The following is a 14,219-nucleotide window of genomic DNA, read 5'->3' on the forward strand; positions in this document are numbered from 1 at the left end:
AGAGAGAGAGAGAGAGAGAGAGAGAGAGAGAGAGAGAGAGATAGAGAGAGAGAGAGAGAGAGAGAGAGAGAGAGAGAGAGAGAGAGAGAGAGAGAGAGGTTTGTCTTTCGCTGGGGTATGCAGTGCCTTGGCGTTGCACATCTACTTAATTATTATCATTGAATTTGGGTACATTGAAACCACCCTTTGTAGACCCCCAATTTCCAGACCACCCCCTATTAAGACCATGCTTTTTTTCAGATATTTCTATGTAAATTTACCTCCATTTTAAGACCTGATTTTCTCAGAATTTTGGAGGTCTTAAAAGGGTGGGTGGGTGGGGGGGGCACTCCAATGTATCATTATTATTAAACATCTAACATTTCTAGTGAACGTGAACACTGAATATTGGTACTGCAAAAATCACCTGTGTAACCGGTGACAAAGTCCTTGAAAATGCCAGCCATCGGACAGGTGCAGTTGTAGAAACCGATATAATCATTGCATGATCCTCCGTTCTGGCACGGGTCACTCTCACACTCGTCAAGCTCCAGAGAACAATTCGTTCCCTGGTAACCTGCACACACACCAACAGTCATCAACAGTTGTAAGTACATTGATGACGTCAGTGTTTTGCCCTCCTGGCTCTGAGGACAAAGACTTTGGTGGGAATAGATAGACAGACACAGACAAAGGCACAGGTGCACACATAGACACAGACAGACAGACAGACATACACACAGATAGAGACACAGGCACAAACATACATAGACAGACAGATAGACATACACACAGACAGGCACAGGCAGACATGGACAAAGACAAAGACATACGATACATAGACACAGACAGACAGACATACGCACAGACAGACAGACATAGACACATAGACAGACAGACATACACACAGATATAGACACAGGCACAGATACACACACAGGCATAGACAGACTTAGACACTGGCACAGGTACATACATAGACACTACCAGGCACAGGTACACACATCGACACATTTGTTTGTTTGTTTGCTTAACGCCCAGCCGACCACGAAGGGCCATGCCAGGGCGGTGCTGCTTTGACATATAACGTGCGCCACACACAAGACAGAAGTCGCAGCACAGGCTTCATGTCTCACCCAGTCACATTATTCTGACACCGGACCAACCAGTCCTAGCACTAACCCCATAATGCCAGACGCCAGGCGGAGCAGCCACTAGATTGCCAATTTTAAAGTCTTAGGTATGACTCGGCCGGGGTTCGAACCCACGACCTCCCGATCACGGGGCGGATGCCTTACCACTAGGCCAACCGTGCCGGTCTACATCGACACATACAGACAGACATAGACACAGATATAGACAAAGACACAGACAGACATAAACACAGACAAAGAGAGACATAGGCACATACAGACATGAACACAGACTAACACTAAATCTTATTCTCTCGGCACAGCTCCCGAAAGCGGCGTATGGCTGCCTGAATGGCGGGGTAAAAACAGTCATACACGTAAAATCCCACTCGTGCATTGCGCAAAAGCATGAGTGAACGTGGGAGTTTTAGCCCATGAACGAAGAAGGAAAAGATTCTCTTTCAGCCCACACCATAATAATAATAATAATAAGGCCACACAAAAAAAAATAGGTGTGGTTAAGCTAACATAGCCAAAAAAAATAGGGTAGGAAGGTAGGCAATCACTTTAAAAAACACACAACTTTTTTGTCTAAATAGCAGAGCAACCAAGCGTGTAGCACTCGCAACCAAACAAGATGCCGCCATTTTTGTCATGGCAAGCGTCTGTTGGGCCTTTTCAGTAGAAGGAGTTATTTCCCTTGCATCGTCTGTCGTCTGCATGACGACTCAAGCCCTTTCGCTTTCATTGCGTTTTCTGCACTCGTTTTCTTGGGGGTTTTTTGTTGTTTTTTTTACAAATGTAATAAAAAGTTATAGGGTCGGCCCCTAAAAATAAGGTAGGTCGGGTTACCGTAACCACACCTATTTTTTTTTTAGGCCTAATAATAATAACTGGACATTTTTTAAGTGCCCAACCTATGGCTCTAGGCCCTTTGCAAAAGAACATATACAGAATAGAACAATTAAATGTACAACCTACATACGACTATTAACCATACAGACAAAAATCACCACATGTACTGTTCACACAATATTCATATGTGCTATACACACTATATATACACACATACCCAGCGAACACTTTCAACAATTATGCCAACCTTACTCCTCACCTATAGGACATCCACACGTGTAGTTGTTAATCCCATCGTAACACCGCTGGTACCACAGACACGTGTTGTCTACACAGTCGTCAATGTTCGTCGAGCAGTTCCGGCCCTCGAAGCCCGTAACACACTGACACATGTACTGACGCTCCGGTGGCGTCGTGTTACACGTGGCATTGTTTTGACACGGCATGGAGAAGCACGCGTCGTACACCTCGCTACAGTTTTTCCCCATTTTTTCGGGGGGGCAGCTGCAGGTGAAATCGTCAATGCCGTCAGTGCAGGGGGCTTCGAACTGACAGGGGTCAGGGTCACAGTCATCGATGTTAGTTTCACACTGGTCGCCTGTAACAAACAATTACGTGAGAGCGAGGTCAAAGTCCTGTTTTAATGATTATAAAACAAAGTACATGAACAGTGAAAAGTTTAACCCTTTTACCCCAAGAGCGCACACTATCGCCCACTCCAGTTCTCATATAATGCACATCACAAAAACATCCGCTATACACAATACTTCCCATTACCATAATCTGTTTCCATTTCTCAGGCTTCCTGCAATGTTTGAGCAATCATGATTTTGGAAAACTCACAGGAGTTTCCTTGCAACAATTTTTTCAAGATTAAAATTGATGGTGCTACTTTCCATGCCGTTGGCGTAAATGGGGTAAGTGGGTTAGAATGAGGTCAGCAAGACACAGGGATCGTTACCTGTGAAGCCAGGCATACAGGTACAGGTGTAGTTGGCCACCAGGTCGTTACAGGGAGCGTTGTTCTGACAGGGGTCGGAGGCGCAGTCGTCAATGTTTTTCTCACACCTGTCCCCTGTCCAACCCTCCAGGCAGGTACACGTGTAGTTGTTTACCTGTGGAGTATTAAGTATTCGCAAATTTGCATCTTGATCTACCCGTACATTCAAAGTTAACTTCACTCAATTTCAAATAAAACAGCTTACACAATCATAGCTCTTTTTACTTCTTCTTCGGCGTTCCAGTATCCTTCCTGGTGGCGTGTGAGCTCGTTTGCCCATTTGGGTTCCCCACACTATACTCTGAGAGCATAGTCAGCTTCACTCCGCTTTCGTTGAGTAGGCATGCTGGGTATTTTTGTGCTTCTATAACCCCCCGAACTCTGACATGGATTACAGGATCTTTTCCGTGCGCACTGACTTTGGTCTTGGTCTTGTGCTTGCATGTACACACGAAGGGGGTTAAAGCTGTGGTCTATTTATGACTTTCCGGGGCTACGAGGTTGAAAAATAGGGATACAATCATGTACAGAATTCTGTACAGCAAACGCTACACGAAACCCCACCTATACGGCGTGTATGACCTTGAGAGCTTCAGTCAACGCTTGAGTTTTGCAGTGGTAACATCCGGTTACCACAGCTTTAAGCCACTAGCAGGTCTGCACATAAGTTGACCTGGGAGATCGGAAAAATCTCCACTCTTAACCCACCAGGCGGCAGTGACCGGGATTCGAACTCACAACCTTCCGATTAGGAAGCCGACATCTTACCACCACGCCACTGCGCCTGTCATATAGCTCTTTTTTAATGTACAATGTTATTTCTCAGACTCACTCTTTAATTTGATCCGTCCCTATAATACATGCACAGTCTGGTGGTGGGTGACCTTACAATGGATTTTCTTCTGCTGATCAATAATAATTTGACTTCTTTTTCGAAATTATTTGTCAGTTTCTGGGCGATGTGACACAATGTTTTACATCAGTGACGTCTTCTCTACCTTTTTCACTTATGGCGTCAGAGATGTCACTTTTGAATATAGGATTATGAAGAGGGGGGGGGGGGGGGGGGCCTTTTACTTACAGCATCCACACAGGTGGCTCCGTTGCGACACAGGTTTGACAGACACTCGTCAATGTTGTTGCTGCAGTCGCTGGAGGTGAACCCAGGTACACACTCACACCTGTACATGTTGACTCCGTCCACACACCTGCAAGTAAAATATCACATTTTTAAAGATATATTTAAAGATATCACATTCATTTCATATGTACAGTAAAGGTAAATAATTGTTAACAGGCAGGTGGATGCACTTAAGAAAATTGTCCATTTCAATGTACTCATTTGAATGGAGTATAAAGTGTTGTTATTGTTATTGCTATTGTTAGACATTTTTCAGAAATGTTACTGTCAGGATTTTCAAGCGCTGTAGCAGAGTTGTGCCCCAGACAGTGAGGCAAGCAACTTCACGCGGCTGACTGACCAAGACCCGTGATATTGCTGCAAACAACAATCTCGGATGTGTATGTTATGCAGTGTTAGCTCAATATGATACCCTCTTCTAATGACGGCGCTCATGCATCCATACTAAGCATGCACACATTCACACTCAAGTACACATGTACCAGTTTTATCTGAGTTGACCCTAACAATTAGTGCAGTCACTCATGAGACGCAAGAGAGGACAGAACTCACGTAGCATTGTTAAGACATGGCTGGGATTCACACAGAACTCACGTAGCATTGTTAAGACATGGCTGGGATTCACACAGAACTCACGTAGCATTGTTAAGACACGGCTGGGATTCACACAGAACTCACGTAGCATTGTTAAGACATGGCTGGGATTCACACAGAACTCACGTAGCATTGTTAAGACATGGCTGGGATTCACACTCATCGATGTTGGTCTGACAGTTGACGCCAGTAAATCCAGGAACACAACTGCAGTTGTAAGCGTTGACGTTGTTCTGACAGATGGCACTGTTCTGACACGGGTTGGACTGACATTCATCGATGTCCTGACACACACCTGACACGTCTGCAAGAACAACAAGTGAGATGATAAAGGTAGTTGGGTTTACTGACAGTCTGACACTGTAAGGTTTGTCTGCTGTCCTTTTGCACAATCAAATGTTGGTTTAACACTTTCGCGACGGGACACTGATAAATCAGTACCAGCGCTGACACGCCCATGGACGGGAAGCGCATTTTTCAGTACCAGCCATAGAGGGTACACGACTCGTGATTGCTTCCCGGTTTTTGAAGCTTGCAAATAAATTGAGTTATTTCCCTTGATACACTTGGCGTCCCCTTCTGCCATTTGCAAATCCGCCTGATTTGTGTGCGTTTTTGAGGAAAAAAAATGAATCAAAGGCGAGCCTTGTCTCGGGAGGAGATTCTCCGGATGTTGGACCTAGAGGATCCCGTAGAGCATGATTCGGACGTATCGTTTTCGCCTCACGAAACCGATACAAGCAGTGAAAGTGAGGAGGAAACAGTCCCGTTGTTGCTAGTACGAGTCGGCAAACTACACGTGGTTGGCGGTGATACTGCTAGACGAACATGTATCTCGGAATCGTGCAGGAGCTATGGGGGCGTGGCAGCACTGATAACAATGGATGGCTGGAGCCTTCAAATCCTTTTGGAATTGTTCATAGGTGTACAGTTGGTACTTTGTTGTGAAAATGTGACTTATATTCAATATGGATTACCTAGACATCATTTGGTGAGTGTTAGATCTACAGTTTTGTTTCATTTGAGTCTGGATGCTGTGAGTGAATGCGTGATTTGCTTGTTTTTTTCTTTGTACTGTCTCCTTATTTCTGTGTACAATGTTAACAATATTTCAGCTAATTCATAGGTTTTACACCTTGTTTGGTTATAACATTATTTATAATACTTTCTGTTAAAAAATAACTTTTAAAAAAAGCAGTAGAAAATAAAACACACACAAAAAAACGTTAAAAAACACAAATTATCCCCCTTTCACCCCCCTTTCACCCCCCTTTGCTAAAACAAATCGCGTGACAAACTTATAAATAGCACGACTGAACTGGGCATCCATTTTTGAATTAGTACACAAAATTTGGTGGTGATTGGACTTAATTCAAGCTTGCTAGACAGATTTCTTTACAGTTACTGATTTTTGGGAAGTTTCTTGGTGGCAAGCTTGGGCAGGCAGGACGTAAACGCCGTGGCAGTGCTAGTCACAATAGTGTTAAAGCCCGACCTCCTCTACAAAACTTTCTCTACAGTGCTATCACCGACTTCTGACAGCTCCTGCATCTTAAATCGCCTTGTCCCAGGGTACACGCTAGCCTACAGGAGCTGTCAGAAGTCCGCGATAGCATGGGAGCGCTAGATAAATAAACAGTCTTGGCACTACCATAAACGCCTAATTGACTCCGCTAAACAAACCACCACTAGCACAAGGTCTTGTGTTGACAGCTTAGCTGATAAAGGCTGTGGAACCACAGTAGGGAAAGTTTTGTAGAGGAGGTCGGGCTTTAAACAAGATTTTATTCCAACAAGAAGAGCAAACGCTCGATCGAGTCACTTTCGCAGTTCTGAATATTATATGAGGCATCAGATGGACAGGAAGAAATTGCTATTCACAACACAATGAGTCACGTTCACATAAAATTTGAGCCCGGTCACTTTTATAGTTTCCGAGAAAAGCCCAACGTTAAGTTGTGTGTTGCCGAACAGAAAAGGCTAGTTATCTCCCTTGTTTTTCTGATAACGTTCGTAAAAGGCTACAGATGTAAATACTTTGATGTAAAGAATAATCCTACAAAGTTTCAATCACATCCGATGAACTTTGTCAAAGATATAAAATGTCTAATTTTTCCTTTGACGCTGACCTGTGACCTTGAAAAAGGTCAAAGGTCAACGAAACCATCGTTAAAGTGTAGAGGTCATTGGAGGTCACGACTAAACAAAATATGAGCCCGATCGCTTTGATAGATTCCGAGAAAAGATATAAAATGTCTAATTTTTCCTTTGACGCTGACCTGTGACCTTGAAAAAGGTCAAAGGTCAACGAAACCATCGTTAAAGTGTAGAGGTCATTGGAGGTCACGACTAAACAAAATATGAGCCCGATCGCTTTGATAGTTTCCGAGAAAAGTCCAACGTTAAGGTGGTGTCTACGGACGGCCGGCCGGACAGACTAACACTGACCGATTACATAGAGTCACTTTTTCTCAAGTGACTCAAAAATACAGGGTGCCATGTACGGTACATTATAAACATTTGGGACCACACAACAAGCTAAGCTAATTATACTAAGTGTGGTTATATATGTACATCTAGATAATAAATCAAGAATCATCTGGAATCAAATGTTGCTGCATTTACTGCTGTTGCACTTAGTTATAAAAGAACCACTCTGCCTTCAAAACACAGTTCCCCTCACCGCCTCTGATCTGGTCAGCATTCTGAATGGAATAAGACGACCCCTCCACAAAATTTAACATTGTAACTGCTTGCTGTGGTGAGTTGGAATTTTGTTGAATTAATTTCCGAAAAAAGCACCAGTGCCTTTTACAAAATTAATTATTTAAAAGAAAACAGACTTCTACTGTGCACGGAGAGCAACCAGGCTGTTCATTTTTGGTATGTGACCAAGTGGAGGGATGGTCTTGTCCCATGTAAAAGCCAGGCCAGATCTGAGATGGGCAGGACTGTTTTCATGAAGCGGAGCGGGCCTTTAAGCTACAGGCTTACTGCTTCCAGCAAGCAGGGCAGGAGGACTGTTTTCATGAAGCGGAGCGGGCCTTTAAGCTACAGGCTTACTGCTTCCAGCAAGCAGGGCAGGAGGACTGTTTTCATGAAGCGGAGCGGGCCTTTAAGCTACAGGCTTACTGCTTCCAGCAAGCAGGGCAGGAGGACTGTTTTCATGAAGCGGAGCGGGCCTTTAAGCTACAGGCTTACTGCTTCCAGCAAGCAGGGCAGGAGGACTGTTTTCATGAAGCGGAGCGGGCCTTTAAGCTACAGGCTTACTGCTTCCAGCAAGCAGGGCAGGAGGACTGTTTTCATGAAGCGGAGCGGGCCTTTAAGCTACAGGCTTACTGCTTCCAGCAAGCAGGGCAGGAGGACTGTTTTCATGAAGCGGAGCGGGCCTTTAAGCTACAGGCTTACTGCTTCCAGCAAGCAGGGCAGGAGGACTGTTTTCATGAAGCGGAGCGGGCCTTTAAGCTACAGGCTTACTGCTTCCAGCAAGCAGGGCAGGAGGACTGTTTTCATGAAGCGGAGCGGGCCTTTAAGCTACAGGCTTACTGCTTCCAGCAAGCAGGGGAGTGTGTGAACATACTCACACACATGTATACACACACACCCACGCACGCATGAACACACACACACACACACACACACACACACACACACACACACACACACACACACACAAACACACATACAGACACACAAACACAAACACAAACACACACACCCACCCACCCACACACACACACTTACTTTGGTAGCCAGGCTGACAAACACACTGGTACGACATAATTTCGTCACGACACTCTACATTCTGTCCAGAGCAGGTCGAATCCACACAGTCGTCAATGTTCTCTTCACAGTTGTGTCCCCTGAAGCCGCCGTGACAGGAACACGTGTAGTTGTTAACGCCCTGCACGCAGGTCGCGCCATTCTGACACGGGGATGACACGCACTCATCTATATCCTGTAATATACATGAACATTCATAACATTAGCATTACGATGGCGTAAAATAGTACAATGAATCATGCCTTTCAAGGCCCCCAAAAGCCTGAGTCTTGAATTGGAGGTTTATTTACAGATGTTATGAACAACTAGGGTTCCCTGGGGGGGGGGAGGACTCTCAAATAAGGTCTTGTAAAAGGGTATTCTACTGTTGTAACATATACTGATGATGAAATTAACACTGTGTTCAGAGTTTTGTTTCTTGAGATAAGGGGATGTAGACAGCTGGCTGTCGGCTGCTAGAGGAGGCCTGAATGGTCGTCTTGGGTCAGTGCTGAAATAGTTACTTTATGGGCTGATGGCCGAATGGACACCGGGGCTTCATATTTTTGCATGCATGTACAGTAGAACCCCTCTCTAGCGACCTTGAAAATGTTGACAAAAATCGGTCCTTATGGAGGGGGGTCCTTACAGAGGGAGGGGGCGGGGCCACAAAGAAAGTCACCTCAGATTTTCTTAAAAAAAGAAAACAGAGAAGTTTGAGTTGCTGACGACCGTTTCCTCAAGCAAACTGCTTCGATTTCATGTTTGACATTGTCGATGGTGTCCACCAGTTCTGGTGCATGTTTCAATGCAAAAAGAGTTAGTTTCTGAGCAAGCATTTCTTTACAGCAGTCCCTGCAATGATGAAGGCCCTCCGAGAAAGAGAGTGAAAAATCGGCCACCGTTCTCAGCATCGCGTATCTGTGTGTAACCTCTTTCATTGAAAAGATACTCTTGTTTCCCTGCAGCCTTGACCAGTGAGTCGGTTACCTAATTTGTGAACCCTTCAGTTGTGTTGCTTTGTCAAAAGTTAGACACAGTCAACTAGTTTTGCTCTGAGTGAACAGTGCAGCTGGCCTCAATTAGCCGGTGACACCTCTCTGGCCACAGCACCAAACAGAGAGAGGGGGGGGGGGTAGCTGGCTAAACTCAGTGGGGTGTCCGGTGTCACTGAAGTCAGCAGGAAGAGCATTGGAGAGAAATAGAGAGGTGTACTCTTCCAAACATCAGTTGTCAGCGCTTAGGGTAGTCAGTGAGGGAGAGTGAGAGCGGTTTGTGTACAGTCCGACTGAAGAGTGAAAAGTCACTGCCACAAGATCGGCATGCAGTCAATAAAGCCAGACAAGAAGAATGATTATGACATGCGGCTCTATCTGCTGGTTTTTTATTCAAACTGGTTTTCAACGCTTATTCTCACAAAGCATCTGCACACCTGCCTCTGTGCTGTGTTTGTGTGGCTGCTTTTGTATGATGTCAGTGCATGGTGAGTGCGTTCACTGCCTTGTCACCATAATTCTTTGAATTTGCGATTTTCCAACATCAAGACTTTTTGCAATCGCGATGGCAGTTTCTCCCTTTTTGTGTCTGTTCACAACATTCACTCGATTCTCGAGAGTTAAATATTTTCTTTTCTTTGTAGACGCCATGTCGATCTCCACTGCTCTTCTGTCCAAAGACTGTCTATTCTGACTGAATTGAACGGTGTGTGTTGGTCACGTGAGTTTGTTTTCTCGATGATTGGTTTGTGATGTTTACTCAGCCCACCCAACCATCACACCTCTCAGCGGTTAATTAGTGCCTTTGCTTACGCAAGACGGTTATAACTGGTTATAACCGGTTTGTCAGTGATGCGTTACGCTGACTGAGTCTTGGCTTTGTCTGACAAAGTCGTTACACAAGCTGTTAGGTCGGTCCTTAGACGTTAGAGCGGGGTGGTCGCTACACTGGTGACAACTATATAAGGAAACACATCGGTTAAAAAAAAAAGGGTCGTTGTGGCAGGGTAGTCCTTAGAGAGGGGGGTCGTTGTGAGGGGTTCTACTGTATTCGTGTTTCCAAGGCCAAACACACTGAAGCATGCATGTATGTGAGGATAAGCATACACACCTGACATTTCGGGCCATCGTAGCCCAGCGGACACTGACAGCTGTAACTGCCAGGGATGTTGTAGCACGTGCCGGAATCACAGGGCGACCCCTCACACTCGTCAATGTCATCGCTGCAATTCTGACCCCGAAAACCTGCAACAGGGAAACAACCCTATCTTTACACTCTAGATCTACTGACATAATACATTTTGTTTTGTGTCATTCCCCCCAAAAATAGTCATGTTGTAGTCATGAAAAAACCCAAAATGCACCAAAGTAAACACTAGTTAAAAATTGATAAATATTTGTTAAAGTCACATAACCAGGTGATGAAAAGAGAGAAGGCAGCAGACTGTGTTTACCTGTGCCAGTGCAATTACAGGTGTATGAGTTGACGTTGCTGCTACACGTTCCATGCAGGCAGGGGGGAGGAGACTTCTCGCACTGGTTTAACAACGTCTCACAGTTCACACCCGTGAAACCTGAAACACACAGCATGCCATTCACATTATCAAACGCAGCTCATATTCACACCTGTTAAACATTAGACAGAAGTTTATGTTTTGTATAATATAAAGTTGATTATGTTATATAGAAAAAGACCAAGGAAAAAGGATGCTCCCCGCCTTCGCACGTTAAATGTCAAAGCAGCACCGCCCTGATATGGCCCTTCGTGGTCGGCTGGGCGTTAAGCAAACAAACAAACAAACAAATGCTCCCCGCCTTAAAAAAATTTTTTTAAAAATCGGTCACAAAATATGGGTTGAAGCATCCTGCATGCAACTGAGGTCATAAAAAAAAAAAAAATAAACCACCTGTAAAACTTTCACAATGACATCCCCCCCCCCCCCCCCCCCCCCCCCCTTTTAAGACCCAGTGGAACTTCTCTTTCAAGTCCCTCCTTCTACAGTGAGACCTGATTTTCTCAGACTTTTGGTTCAAACAGTTTTATTCAGATAATTACTGATAACAATGCTGCATACAATCAATTAAATAAATGGAGCACAACAAGCTAAGCTTTCTTCCTAGCGTCACAAAATGTAAGAGCTCCCTTTTTAAATGACTTCCTCCTGAATTTCTGAGAGTATAGGAGGTCTCACAACAGAGGTACCACTGTCCCGCTTTTCAGGTCCAAAGTGTGGTGTCCAGTGGACCCCCCTTTTAAGACCCCCCAAATTTAATTAAGACCCTGTTTTCTCACACTTTCAGTTCATAACCTCTGTAAATTGACCCCCAATTTAAGACTCCCTCCTTTTTTTTTAGGGCGGGGATGTAGCTCAGTCGGTAGCGCGCTGGATTTGTATCCAGTTGGCCGCTGTCAGCGTGAGTTCGTCCCCACGTTCGGCGAGAGACTTATTTCTCAGAGTCAACTTTGTGTGCAGACTCTCCTCGGTGTCCGAACACCCCCGTGTGTACACACAAGCACAAGACCAAGTGCGCACGAAAAAGATCCTGTAATCCATGTCAGAGTTCGGTGGGTTATAGAAACACGAAAATACCCACCATGTTTCCTCCGAAAACGGCGTATGGCTGCCTAAATGGCGGGGTAAAAAACGGTCATACACGTAAAATTCCACTCGTGCTAAAAACATGAGTGAACGTGGAGTCTGAGCCCATGAACGAAGACGAAGAAGAAGAAGAAAGGACCCTGTTTTCTCACACTTTCAGTTCATAACCTCTGTAAATTTACCCCCAATTTAAGACTCCCTCCTTTTTAAGACCTTGTTTTCTCAGATTTTTTGGAGGTCTTACAATCAAAAGGGTGTTTCCACTGTATAACATGACTATACCTTGTGGACAGGTGCAGCGGTAAGGTAAGTCTCCTGGTGACACCACTGTCACGTTCTCACAGGTAGCGTTGTTCTCGCATGGCGACACAAGGCATCCGATTTTTCCTGTTGGTTGGATAAAAAAAAAATAAAAAAAAATGTATGCGACTGAATAAAAGCAAAGTGCTCAGTTGTCTCTGAATAACAATCAACACATACGTCTGAACCAGTCTTCACAAAAAAAATGATGATTACAAAGGGCAAAATGATGATTACAAAGGGCAAAATGATGATTACAAAGGGCAAAATGATGATTACAAAGGGCAAAATGATGATTACAAAGGGCAAAATGGCAGACATACTGTGCAGGCATGGAGACAGACACAGAGAAACATAGAAACACACGGAGACACAGATTCACACAGTACACACACACACATAAACGCGCACACACACACACACACACACACACACACACACATGGAGACACAGATTCACACAGTACACACACACACATAAACGCGCACACACACACACACACACACACACACACACACACACACACACACACACACACACACACACCGAGACAGTGTTCCACTCACTAGCAAGATCCTCTCCGCAGTCGGTGCCATTGAAGTTGCGCGGACACTCACAGTGATAGGACTGTAACAAATCCACGCAGGTACCACCGTTCAGACATGGCCGCTCGTAGCAGTCGTTCTGGTCAGCTGCACACACACAATAAATGCCCGTCCATTAATAACAATAATAATTATGCATAATATTTGTTATGCGCATGGTATACAGAGTTTAAACTCTGCTCAAAGCGCTGTACAATCATTGGGGGGGGGGGGGGGGGGGGGGGGACAATAATATAGCATCATTTACAGTGCAATCACACTCACACATATATATCTATAAATAACTCATTGCACCATTAGGTAAGACACACACAAAACACACACCAAACTGATCAGGATGATCTGAGCAAATAGAGGAAAGGCGGCTTGTAAATTGTGATACAGTGGAACTACCTTTTGAGACCCCCCCCCCCCCTCCCCTCTTGACTTAAGACTCCACCCCTTTCATGACCTTGTTTTGTCCCATTTTCTGTTCGTAACCCCAGCAAATTTGCCTTCCTTTTCAGACTCCTTTGTTTTTAGGAAAAAAAAGTCATTCAGGCAGCATACCCCGATTTGGGGGGAACTGTGGACATTTTTTTTTTGCCTAAAAAGTTTACGGTAACATAGGCCAAAAAAAATAGGGTCGGTAGGTCGGGATTTTTTTTAATTTATTTTTTTTCTTCCAAAAAACCATATTTTTAAGTTATTTTGCCCAAAAAACAAAAACTTTTTTTTCCCCCCTCCGAAATGCCAAAAAAAAGTCTAGGGTCGCGCGAAAAAATAGGGTCGGTCGGGATATTTTTTGTTGTTGTTGGCCTAAAGACTTAATTTTCTCAGATTTTGGGAGGTCTCAAAGATTCCACTGTAATGCAGATTGGCTGCTTCTACAGTAGTATTACTAGTAATATGGACCCCCTCAGTTCTGAGAAAATAACGACACCAGAGCTCTCTCAAACAATTTCAATGTCCACAGTTCCCCCCGAAATCGGCGTATGCTGCCTGAATGGCGGGGTAAAAACGGTCATACACGTAAAAATCCACTTGTGCTAAAAACATGAGTGAACGTGGGAGTCTAAGCCCATGAACGAAGAAAGAGAAAGAGAAAGAAAAAAAGAAAAAGAAATGTCCACAGTAACCTTTCTGGATAACCTGAACATGTATGTTAAAACAATGAGACGGGGATACATACACATTTTTTATTTTATTTTTTTTATTTTTTTTAAAGCAAATGCTTTTATTTTTAAAATATGGTATGCTGCAAACACAAAACACA

At 44.3% G+C, this 14,219-nt stretch overlaps 1 protein-coding gene across 2 annotated transcripts in view; it reads right to left on the reverse strand.

The window, feature by feature from the left end:
* Positions 1–14,219, reverse strand: part of LOC138949432 (protein crumbs-like) — a 130,441-nt gene that overhangs the window by 63,817 nt on the left and 52,405 nt on the right. For both annotated transcript variants that reach the window (XM_070321257.1, XM_070321258.1), the window contains 10 exons: positions 12,926–13,051; positions 12,342–12,446; positions 10,914–11,033; positions 10,571–10,704; positions 8,447–8,660; positions 4,829–5,006; positions 4,049–4,175; positions 2,929–3,082; positions 2,227–2,565; positions 407–556 (listed from right to left, as the gene is read on the reverse strand). In XM_070321257.1, coding sequence (XP_070177358.1) covers positions 407–556; positions 2,227–2,565; positions 2,929–3,082; positions 4,049–4,175; positions 4,829–5,006; positions 8,447–8,660; positions 10,571–10,704; positions 10,914–11,033; positions 12,342–12,446; positions 12,926–13,051 — 1,647 coding nt within the window. The remainder of the gene's footprint in view (positions 1–406; positions 557–2,226; positions 2,566–2,928; positions 3,083–4,048; positions 4,176–4,828; positions 5,007–8,446; positions 8,661–10,570; positions 10,705–10,913; positions 11,034–12,341; positions 12,447–12,925; positions 13,052–14,219) is intronic.

Source organism: Littorina saxatilis, linkage group LG15 (genome assembly GCF_037325665.1).
Source record: "Littorina saxatilis isolate snail1 linkage group LG15, US_GU_Lsax_2.0, whole genome shotgun sequence".
NCBI classification, from domain to species: domain Eukaryota; kingdom Metazoa; phylum Mollusca; class Gastropoda; order Littorinimorpha; family Littorinidae; genus Littorina; species Littorina saxatilis.